Genomic DNA, 12,360 nt, shown 5'->3' with positions numbered 1-12,360 from the left:
ACTGTCAACAACTAGAAAAATTATTATATCAAGCAATTAAGATAAAGCTACCAAAATTGATCAGCAAGAAAGGTGTCACCTTCTATCATGATAACACATCTTTGGTGACCCATCGAAAATTGAGAAAGTTGATTGGGAGGTTTAAATGCATCTTCCATATAGTCCTGAAATTGTGCCCTCAGACTACCATTTGTTTCAGTTTCTACAGAACTCTCATTACTGTGTAAATGTTCTTCAAAAAAAGACATGTAAAAATCACATCACTGGTTTTTGCCCAGAAAACAAAAGTTCTACAGTGACAGAATTATGATTTTTACTTTAACAATGGCAAAAGGTAGTCAATCTAAACTGCATATATTTGGTTTAATACACTTCATTTAAAATATAAAAAGTTTGGTTTAATTTTGCATTAAAATAATAAATTTTCCCCAACCCAATGTATATGTATATTTGAGGGACAATCAGAAAGTAAGTACACTCCCTCTATGAAAGAAACACATATTCATGACAATTTTTTTTTTATTGAACAAAAACTACATATTCTTACCTATTTTTCAACATAATCACAAGATTTTTCTAAACACTTTTCATACCTTGTGACCAGTTTATCAATTCCGCTCATAAAAATTACATCTTATTTCCTTCAACTATTTAAGAACTGCTTCCTTAAGTTCTTCATCATCATTAGTGAAACACTACCCTCCCAGGTCTCACTTGAGAGGACCAAACAGGTGCTAGGTCAGGGCTTTAAGGTGGATGAGACCACTCTTACCACTTTAATTTTTGCAGTAACTTCTTTGTCACACAAGGAGTAGCGTTGTGAAGAAAAACAGCCCCATCACTCAATCTTATGGGTCTTTGATCTTAACGGTTTTACGCAATTTTTTTAAAGTCTCACAGTGAGATTTGGCATTGATTGTTGCTCCTGAATTTTTATGTCTCCATTCATGTGATGCTCGTTTAGTCTCAAGAGTGTAATGAAGCACCCAGCTGTCATCCCCTGTGATGATTTGTTTAAAAAACCGTAGACCAGTCCTGGAATAATGTTGAAGAAAAGAAAGGGCAGACACAAAACGTTAATGTGGTTGTCAGTCAACAGATGTGGTACTCATCGTGCACACATCTTACGGTAATCAAGCTGATCATGAATAATTGCAAGCGCACTACCATAACTGATGTTCACTTGCAATCTCTCTAATTTTAATGAGCCGGTTACTCAAGATCATTTCATTCACATGTTCCATGTTATCCGTCATGTTTGCAGTTGAAGGATGTCCAGCACGCAGTTGTCATTCACATTGGTTCTTCTGTTTCTGAACGTTTGGCACTATTTTGTGATCATCAGGCGTGACATTGCATTCACACCATATACCTCAACAATTTGGCGATAAATTTCACATATAATTTTTTGCCACACACTTCTATGCTTGATGAGACCTGTAGAGGACACGCCTTATTGACAATGATACTACATACGTACTGAATGTCATAAGAATTTCTGCTGGGGGAGCGTGAAGACAACACAACCAAGTGCTGCCACTACAAGACATTAATATATCCCTTTCAGTTCAAAAACACGGCATGGGTCTAAGTTACTTTTTGATCAATCTCTCATAATTACAAATGAGACACTGTCAATGACTTTTTAAGAGATCTTAAAACTGAGACATAAGAGATCTTACAAAACTGTTCTTTTTACACACCGTGTTTTCCAGTCATAGATGGAGATCATTTGTTTTGTTATGAAACATGATTGCACAGTAGTAACAATTAGTTCTGGCTACTTTAATCATACAAAAAGCTCTCCACAGGAATAACTATCACTTCCAACTAGTTACAACATATTGATTACTTTAATACAGGGTTATCATAAAAGAATGGTGCGGTTTTGAACATGGTTTAAATTAAAACAGAATTACTTACAGTTTGTTTTTTATTTTTCAAATTTGTCATCTCAAACATTTTTTTACATATTTAATAAATTTCAATATGTGCGCCCTTAGTCGCTCGACAAATTTCCAAACGATACTCAACTTCTATCCAAACATTACTTAACATTTCTTCGTTAATGGTTGTTATTGCTTCATTAATCCTGTTTTTTAAGTGGTTAGGTCGCGAATTTTTGTGTATAAACAACGCTTTTGATGTACCCCCACAAGAAAAAATCGCAAGGTGTCAGGTCTGGACTCCTTGGAGGCCAAAGTATGGGTCCTTGCCAGCCTATCCATCGATCTCCAAATTTTTCGTTCAAAGCGTCCATGACCAATACATTGAAGTGCAAGGGAGCACCATCTTGTTGGAAATGAAATTGATGAATGTTTTCAGAGTTCATCCAGCTGAGGAAAGCAATAATTGGTTAACATGTCAAGATACACAACTCCATTAATTGTTTTTTTCAGCAAAGAAGAAAGGCCCTATTACACAATTTTTCATCACACCACACCAAACATTAACTTTAGGCGAATCGCGTTGTTTCTCAATAATTGGGTGTGGGTTTTCAGAGCCCCATATTCGTGAATTGTGTCTGTTAACACAGCCATTCACATGGAATGTAGCTTCGTCTGTAAAAATTATATCATCTAAAAATGATTCGTTTTCACTTATTCTGTCCAACATTTCAACAGCGAAATTGTAACGTTTTACACCATCATCGAGTTTCAATTCCTGCAGTATCTGGATTTTATAACCATGTAATTTCAGTTTTTTTATGTAAAACTTTGTGAACTGTTGATTTTGGAATACCTAATTCGACGCTTCGACAGGGGATGGACTTCCCAGGACTTCTCATTGCTGATTGTCTAATTAGTTCAACCGTTTCATCTGGTACACTTGGTCTGCCGGTTGATTTCTGTTTCTTAACTGATCCGGTTTCTTCAAATTGTTTGAACCAACGTGTTATGTTATTTTTGTGTGGTGGATCTCTTCCGAATTCACGTTGAACTAAAGTTACGTTTTTTAATTCAGCCATCAATAAAACATACTTTGCTTTGTCTTTATCCGAGAAAATAGTAACTCACTAAACTCACCGCAACAACAATACAAGAACTGACGTTGTGGTTACAACAGCTGATAAACAAACTTTTGGGTTGGAGGCTTTCAGAGATACCAATATAAATTTCTATACCAGAAATTTCCCTACAATCTTCCTATGAATTGTATAAGGAATACAGGGTTATTAATTAACCCTGTATAATTCCTTACACAGGGTTATCATAAAAGAATGGTGGGGTTTCAGTAATTCATAGGAATAATGTAAAATGGTCAATCTTAAAACCTTCCTTCTTTCAAAGTTGATTAAAAAAGTAAAACACTTACATTACAAATTATATAATTTAATTGTTAAATAATTACATTTATACAAAGATATTTTTATATGTATGGAATATAGCAATACTCAGTGTTTTTTCCTTCTTTTTAATTTGTTAAATTCTCCTTCTTGAGCAGCACCCCAACTGTAGATTTGTTTCACTTTTGTTTTTCTTTCTTCATCACTAAAAAAGAAAAATTAATATAATATTAGATTATAAACCTTCAGAGAATTCTTTTTGTAAAGAAATTTGGTAAAGTTGTTAGAAACAACAAACTCCATGGGAGTTCACATGTAAGTGAATTTTTAAATGTCATGCACAAAGTGTAAATTTTTAAGCTGCCAAATAAATTTCCACAATTTAAAAGCACTAGACGAGCAGTGACAAAATTAGGTTACTGTTATTTGCTGCTGAAAATTATAATTATATACAAATATAATACAGTCTATATATTTTTGGTTTTAAAGATTCAATCAAGTAATGATCCGAGTGAACAGTCTAATTGAAGTTAGATGTAGAAAGGGTTTTTGTGTGAAAACTTCGGTGTTAGAGGAAGGAAATCTTGTACTTCCACAAATCAGTTAATTTGATAATCATGAAGAGGCCTTCGTATGGCCTCTTCCAACCGATAGTAGATTTTAAATACACTGATGGACATGTCTGCCAAGGCATTTGCGTCAGTGGCATCCTAAAAGAGACCAAACTAATGTCTGTGCTGGGTTACCAATTTTAGAGTGTCTAAACAACGATCTCTGGTAACGCCCATCAAGGCTAGGAACAAAGGAGTGGTGTGGCGACCAGGATTGTCACAAAACAGGTGTCTTCTCCTATAGGGGTAGGATGTATAATTAAAATCAGTACATCCTGCTGCAGAAGTAGCTAAGTATTATCCTTGATGAGAATTTTCGATTCAAAGAGAACTTTCAATACACTGTCAAAAAGGCTTGTTCTGCTTTTTTAGTATTTGCAGAGCATTTCACCCCAATTGGGGGCTTAATTTCGAACCACATGTGTGTTCTATGTAAGAGTGTATGTGAATATGTAATACTGTATGCTTCACCTGTCAGAGCTCATCAAATGTAATGTTATGAGAGCAGTGACTCCTATTATTGTTATCTGTGGGTGGTGCCTATAAGACTGTTTCTTAAAAGGCGGTCCTTGTTATTTTTGGAATTAGCCCACTAATATCCTTGTAACTGACCGCCAGTAATTATGTTAAGATGCCAAGAAGGTAGGCTTACCTCTGGGCGCATAAAATTAATAGATAACTAAGGTTTCCATTTATGGCAGATCAAGTGGACTGAACCGTCCAATGGCCATTACATGCACAATATTTTTCCTGATGTTAGAAGTATGTAGGTTGTTAGGTGGATTTACCCAATCAGCATATTACACAGTTTCTTTTTGAACTTGAGAGAGGTTGGCGAACTTGAGATAGGTCGGCCAAATTTGGTGTGATTAATTCAGGCTTGTGTAAGGTCACTGATGATGTGCACCATGTCTTATATGTCTGCCCAGGTACCAAAGTAGTTAAGAGAGCTCACAAGGATCAATTCTGATTTTGATCTGCAAGTTAATTGGAAAACCAAAAGGGAATGGAGCATAATTGTTGGCTTACTTAGATTCTTAACACTAACAAGGATGGCTGAGAAGGTCTGAAGCCGTTATAAATGATTAGATAGAATAACAACCCGGGAGGCTAGGGGAGCACCTGGGTGCTTACTTCACCAAGATAAGTGTTTTAACATCAAGCCCCTAGTTAACTGGGATATTTGCTGACTGTGATGTGTTATCAGATTTAGAGGGTCTAAAAGATGACCTCCAGTAAAGCCCATCAGGGTAACTGGGATCATCACAAGTTGGGTATCTTCCACACATGGTCAGGATGTATAATTATACAATAAAAATTATAATAATGTATTATTGTATACATGGTACACTGTATGCTTCATATTTTATCAATTCTTTAACTAGCTATTTTTTATGAAGGCTTTTTATACTTATGCATATAAAAATTCAAATATACAGCCACATTCATAAACATATAACATAATAGTGGAGAGAAATCTTTAACATTATTGGATATTTAATGTCTTAAATTATTATCTTCTGCATACACAAAGCAAAAAAATAAAATAAAATACTTCACAGATATTAAAAATATCCATTATTACACTTCAATAACAATTTAGGTACTACTAAGTGAATTATCTAATACCAGATGATATGATTTTCTACTACAGTCACTCGTTATACACATCACTCAAGTGTAAGAGCATCACAAATATTTTAGATCTGACACTGAAATGGGAAATAATGGTGCATGTTTTTTAAGGGTGATATCACAAAGTTTAAACATTATATAAAAAGCTAATCATCAGCTGTAGTTACATCTGAATGATGAAAGCCATGTTATTAAAACTTCTTGCAATTTGTTTGATCAATAAAAGTCTTAAGTCTTTACACTGGTAGGTAGGTGCATTAATTTTTCATTAAAAAAATGACAGAAATTGATGGTATCCCTAAAAATAACAGACTTCTTGTCATGTCATAAGTCTAACCAAGTTTATGTACTAGCTACACCACAAAATGGCAATAAATTAATTATTACATGCTATACTGGTATATAATTTACAAACCTCCTGGCCTGATTTTTTAATTTAACTTTACTGAGAAAAGCATTGTCTCTGCGAATCTCTCTTAAAGCTCCTTTCATTTCCCTTTTATATTTTGTAAGGAGTTTCTGCTGCTCAGCTTTTTCTTCTGGAATGTCCCTTTTCTTCTTACCTTCAACGCTGTAAAACATATTGAAAATTGTAAATAGTAATTTTAAGTTATCTAATTTTCAAATTAACTGTATCTAATATATAACATATTTACCAATGTAATACATAGTTCACAGATTTAAATAAATATACTTAAATTACAATAAATATTTTCTCAAAAAAGGTTCAGTTTTTAAATTCAACTAGATTTAGCCAGAATTTCACAAAATTGCATGCATCTTTGTTTTACAGTCCAATTTTCACAATTTTTTTCTTTAAATAATTAACAATTGTGCATTTAAAATAGGATTGAATTATTTACACAGAAACAACCAAACGTATAATGATTATACAAATTACACATTGTTTAATAATCATCTGTAACTAATATGGAAGTAAACAATAGTAAAAGTTTAAATAGATATCTAAGGGTACACACTTAAACTATATGATAATTAAAAATAAACAGATTAGTAATAATTAAACTAAAAATTGGGATGAACTTCAAGTTATCATAACTGTAATAAATGTTTATATTTTACATCTTTTTTGATAGTTTTCAAATCCAATTCAGCTGAATATTATACAATTAATAAGAGAAGAAATGAAGCATTTTAAAGACTAAAGAGCTGAAGTAAAATACTTATAATTTATTATAATATAATTACTTGCCGTACAAGATATTATGCAGATGAAGTGAAAGCAAAAGCACATGGTTCAGAATGAGAAGATTCAGAGTGTTAAAATAATTAGATGGAAAAAAATGAATATTTTGCACAATTCGTAAAACCTCCAAAATACCACAAGTTTCATACAACAGGGAAGATGATTTTCCTCCAAAGAGGAGAATATTTCAATTGAAAAACTTGAAAGAACAGTTCTCCAAATCAAAAAGACCTTGTTCAAAATAGCAGTAGATAGCCATAATTGCTCAGACAACTAAGGTGAAATTCAATTCTAAGTTAATAATCTGTATAAAATTCAATTTCCAATTTTTTATAGTAGTATCAACTGTTTGCTATGGTTATAAGCGATAATAAATGCAAAAAGCACAGATTAAAACTGCATTAACATTTTTTTAAAATTTCAATTGAAAAGAGCAAATGATTTATAAGTTTGTAAATCACAAATAAGTTTTGTATTCTTCACATGGGTGGAAAAAAAAGTTTAAATCTTTTATGAAGAATATTTAAAGATTAAGCACAATCCAGTTAAAACTAATTTAGGGCTAAGGACATTGAAAAAACAAAAAAGGAAACATTGAAACTAAACAAGAATTAACTTATATAAAAGTTTTCCAAAAATTAAAAAGATTAAAGTAATTATACGTAAGTACTCACACTTTTTCTATTAACGGTTCATAAAGCCTTAATGCTTTAGGTTTTTTCTTTTCAAGAACAACATAGTCTACTTTTTGACTAAATACTTTGCTCAGAGCTGTTTGTAAATTATTAATTTCATCCCTCAGCGTTGTTGGATACTTTGAGTGCTGAAAAAAACAAATGATATTTTTTTGCTTAGGTAGCATATAATAAAAGTTAAAGAGAACTTTGAAATTAATCTAGTTATGAGAGATAAATACTACAAATAATTTCTGACTTAAACCACATATTGAACTCATCTCTCCAGCATAGCAAACTATAACAACTGCTTGCAATAATTTAAATTATGAAACTGCTAAGAAGCATTTTATTTCATAGTACATTCTTGCATGATAAATAAAAAAGTATCAATATTAAATAAAATATTTATTTAAAAATAATTAAGTTTCATATTTTTTTTAAACTAGCAAGATCAAAAAATTGTTTATGGTTACAATACTTAGTCTCCTAAAAAAAGAAGAAAAAATTAAGGGAAGGGTACGGTAACAAAAAAGCTTTTCAATACTAGTTTATGGCAAGTTGAATTTAGAAGTTACTTTATTTTCTTTTATTGAGCCATGAGGATAGGATGTAATTATAGGAAGAGAAAGAGGCATAAGAATACAAAAATGTAGAACAATGAACTGCAGAAGTAAGAAAGTGGTAAAAACCAAATGGTGGTAGAAGCATCCACAAGTAAAGAGAAGTTCTCACACAATATTATAGACGCATAACATATTATCCTTTTAACATGTTATCCTTTTGACAGTTGACAAAACATCCAATATTGCTAAAAATATAAAGATACTTTTCAGACATGTTTACCAATACAACAGAAAAATCCTGAAAATTGGACTAATACAACCCGCAAAATTTTCATTACTTTTTTAACACACCTCGTATTTCCAGCAATTTAAATACTAACAGAAAGCTTTTGTGTGAGTAGTGTATTTGATTTTAATACATTCAATTAATACAATGAAGAATATTTAAACACAAATATTATAACATTTGTAAAAGCAAATTAAAGTAAAAATTTCCTAATTCATCACCAAAAAGGTGAGAAATTAACCCAAAAACCAGCTCTCAATTTTAATGTAGTTATCATTTGAGAAGAGAACTTAGACAACATGGTTTGTATTAGAGAATGTGATATGGTGCGTCATCAAAGATGATGAAATGATGCCAAATGTTGGTAACTGAACCAAGATATATGGAATCTTCAAAATTCCACCACTGGGTTGAAGTTTCACATTTGGTTGATATTGGAAATTAGTTGAAACAAAGATGCAGAAGGCTTAATTGGAATATTAGACAAAGTATAATACAACAATGAAAAAAAGTATGTACTTACAGTAAATGACATTACTTGACACTAACGTAGACATAATTATAAATGAGGTAAATAACACTTGGAGAATAAGAAAAACTGTGTTAAATAACTGATTCCAACTACTTGACAGGTATTATGGAAAGATTGTATTGGTAGATAAATTTAAAAGTAACAAATTTATTACAAAATTTTCTTTGTTTTATTTTATTTATAATATTTAAGGATTCCAATTATATTAAATTAAAACTGAAAGAACAAAGAAACTATATTCATTATTAATTAATATATTTTTAAAACTTTTAAGAATTTAGTAAAAATGTATAAAGCACAGTATATTTAGTTATTTCATTCAAAAAATAAGTAAACAGTATACCCATGATGGTTGAGCAAACCATTTATTCATAAAAGGAGAGCTGTCACAGCAGCACATACATGACTTACAGCACCATGCTAAATGAGTTAACATTACATGGAATGTATTGAAGATTTTGAGTCCGCACGGGCACAAAGGCTTTCAGCAGAAAGTACACATACTTTGACCCAGCATTACTAGCAATTCAACTGATCGGTACTTAACTAGAAAACTGAAATCTTTCATGAGCATCCCCCACCAGTTGCCAATGCTACCAAATTGCCCATTTTTTATTAAATCTAACACAATCATCAAGCAAGCTTTCTTTTGAAATTTCAAATCATAATTTTTTACTGGCTTTTCACACATTAAATCTGCAACATTTTGTTAGTTCACATCTAACAAAACTAATAATAATTTTAATTGAACTGATTTGTTTACAACACATTTATTTTGATATTTTAGATACCACAAGGTTACTGAAGACGCAAAAGACAGTGACCAAGAAAGGTACTTATAATACATAAACAACAAACAGAAACTGATCTTAACAGCTTAGGCAATCTATTCTGTCAATAACAAACAGAAACCTATAATACTACATGTTATTAAAAATAACTGTTACTATACTTTATTTCTACAAAATAATAACACTACAAAAAGAAAGCAATGTCATAAAACATTAAATAGTATCATAACTATTATGAGATATAATTTGATATTATATTTAAACATTTTGCAAATTGCATAGGATTTTCATGATAAATCTAAGTCTTCACAGAATCCATAGAATACGATTTTTTGCTATAAATGCATCTGTAAGATGCCATGTTTCAGAAGAAAAGAAAATATTCAAGAATGTCCAAATCTCAAATAAAATGTTTAATGCCATGTTCTTTTACAACAGGTTCCATGAGCCAATGCATAACTTTATGGTAGACGTTGATTTTCTTTTTAGCTTAGTCAACAATCTTAAAAAACGAAACTCCACTTAGTTAAAAAATTTTTCCAGCCAACTTTTATGGAGAATGCAAGTGATGATTGTAATGCAGAGTATCATAATTTTTTTCTCCATTTAATTTAGACCACTATGATTAAAATTAGCTTCAAACTTGATTCATTATTTATATATTAAATAAAGATATTTGCTAAGAATTTAGCATTATAATTTTCTTTATATATCTTATATCTAAATATATATAATATATAAGAAAAAAAAATTATATATATTTAGATAATTGATATATAAAGAAAATTATATATGCTAAATTCTTAGCATATATCTTTATTTAATATATATAATGAATCAAGTTTGAAGCTAATTGTAAACATAATGGTCATCAGTTGCTTTAAATTTAATTTCTCTATATTGTCTCCTGCACAATCTACACACTTTTGCCAACAATTTGGAAGCTTGAATATTTCTTGTTCATAAAACATTTGAGGACAAGTCTTCAACCAATTGCACATGCGCTCCTCAACGTCTTCATTGTTTTCAAATTATTCCCTTCCAAGTGATTCTTTCAAGGGCACAAACAAATATAGTCACAGGAGGACAAATGTGGACTGTAGGGAGGGTGTTTGAGGGTTTCCAAGTGCATTTTTTCCAATTTATCCCTTGTCAAAATTGCAGTGTGTGATCTGGCATTATCAAGGAGAAGGATGACATTTCTGATGAGCATACCCCATCTTTTATTTTGGTAGGCAGCTTTTGTTGACTGTAGCAGCAGGTAATAGTAAGCTGCATTTAACATTTGGTGATTGTGGAGAAGATCAAAGAGTAAAACTCTCCTTGAGTAAAAAAAAAAAATATATATGTTATCTTACTCTATAGTAATTTATAAATAAGGAAATAAGAATTTAATTAATTTTTTTTTTTTGAAATATTTTAAATGAAAATATTAGATTTATTTGGTATTGCACAACCAGCAAAAACAGCCTTAAGCAATTCTACAGTTCTGAATATATGCAAGTCATTAATGTTTTGAAAAATATATATTGTTTCTTGGATGAAATTGTTATTTTAACTACAAGGTTAATTACTTTAATGTAGGAGAGATATATCACACTGTCTATGGGACTTGATCCCAAATTTGTCCATCATCTATGAGACTTTCATAATAACAGGACAATACTCCCCTTAGCAAAAACCAAATAATAAAATGTTACATGTAAAAGTTTGATGTCAATTTCAGGTCAAAAGACCACACAAATATCCCTATAAACATCTCAAAAAATTCTGTACCATTTTATTTTTATATTTTAGTATAGTAAATAAAAAAAGTAAATGTTAGATAAATATACAAATTAAATCCATAATAGAAACTAGAATATTATTTATCAGGCTTTAGAAATGTTATATATTAATCCTCTTTCTTTTTAAACAAAAGGTGAGCTACTGAAGATGATCAATTATTATGGTTTAGTAGCACAATGAGTTTCTGCAATAATTAAAAAAAAAAAATTAATGTAACAACTAAATTAACATTATCTTCTTTTATAGTAATCCTTAAATAAATGAGTAAAGAATATTACCTCTAGTTTATTAAGCAATTTATTTATAGGACCAAAAATAATCTTAAATGATGGTATGTGTTCAAACTGATTACATGCAATTGCAAGAAGTCGAATAACAGTGAATAATGCATTTATTCTAAAACTATCATCAACTGATACATCCTCTTCTGACAAAGTACACAAAGATAACCTTCCATTTTCATCACTCCTATTCCTAAAAAACCATTTTTTTAGAATTAATTTAAATTACAATTAAAAAATGTACAAATAAAATATTTTCAGATGTTTATCATTAAGAGGGATGGTAATCAATTCTCTCTTTGCATAGCAACTAGTGATGCTCAACCACTAAACCATGAGCATTCCACTGTAAAAAAGTAGTATTGTCCTCTTTCTTGATTATCTACTGTAATACAAAAAGGTAACAGCTAACACCTTTTTCTTTTATACTAATTCTTAAATAAGTAAAATGAAAGAAGAATATTAATAGTGCCTCAAGTTTATTAACCAATTTATTGATGGGATCCAAAATAATTATTTAATATTATAATATACCCATTAAAGATGATACCTGTGTTTAAACTATTCTACCTTTTAAAAGTATACATTGTTAGAGTTTATAATTATTTCTGCATTAACACACTAAGCTACTATTTTTATTATCTGTTTTACTATAAATAGTATGGAAAATGGAAATTTGTGGTTGATTTTTTTTTAACAATGA

General features: G+C 30.5%; 1 protein-coding gene across 1 annotated transcript in view; it reads right to left on the bottom strand.

The window, feature by feature from the left end:
- Window positions 1–3,316: 3,316 nt before the first annotated feature.
- l(3)07882 (Nucleolar protein 14 homolog l(3)07882) overlaps window positions 3,317–12,360 on the bottom strand; it is a 62,154-nt gene continuing 53,110 nt past the window's right edge. Inside the window, exons 12-15 of the mRNA XM_075372320.1 lie at window positions 11,655–11,850; window positions 7,414–7,562; window positions 5,948–6,103; window positions 3,317–3,491 (exon numbers count right to left, since the gene is read on the bottom strand). Coding sequence (XP_075228435.1) covers window positions 3,395–3,491; window positions 5,948–6,103; window positions 7,414–7,562; window positions 11,655–11,850 — 598 coding nt within the window. The 3' untranslated portion in view covers window positions 3,317–3,394. The remainder of the gene's footprint in view (window positions 3,492–5,947; window positions 6,104–7,413; window positions 7,563–11,654; window positions 11,851–12,360) is intronic.

Source organism: Lycorma delicatula, chromosome 1 (genome assembly GCF_047948215.1).
Source record: "Lycorma delicatula isolate Av1 chromosome 1, ASM4794821v1, whole genome shotgun sequence".
Classification (NCBI taxonomy): Eukaryota; Metazoa; Arthropoda; class Insecta; order Hemiptera; family Fulgoridae; genus Lycorma; species Lycorma delicatula.
The sequence above is the reverse complement of the archived record's forward strand: the minus strand, read 5'-3'. Positions and strand labels throughout refer to the sequence as shown.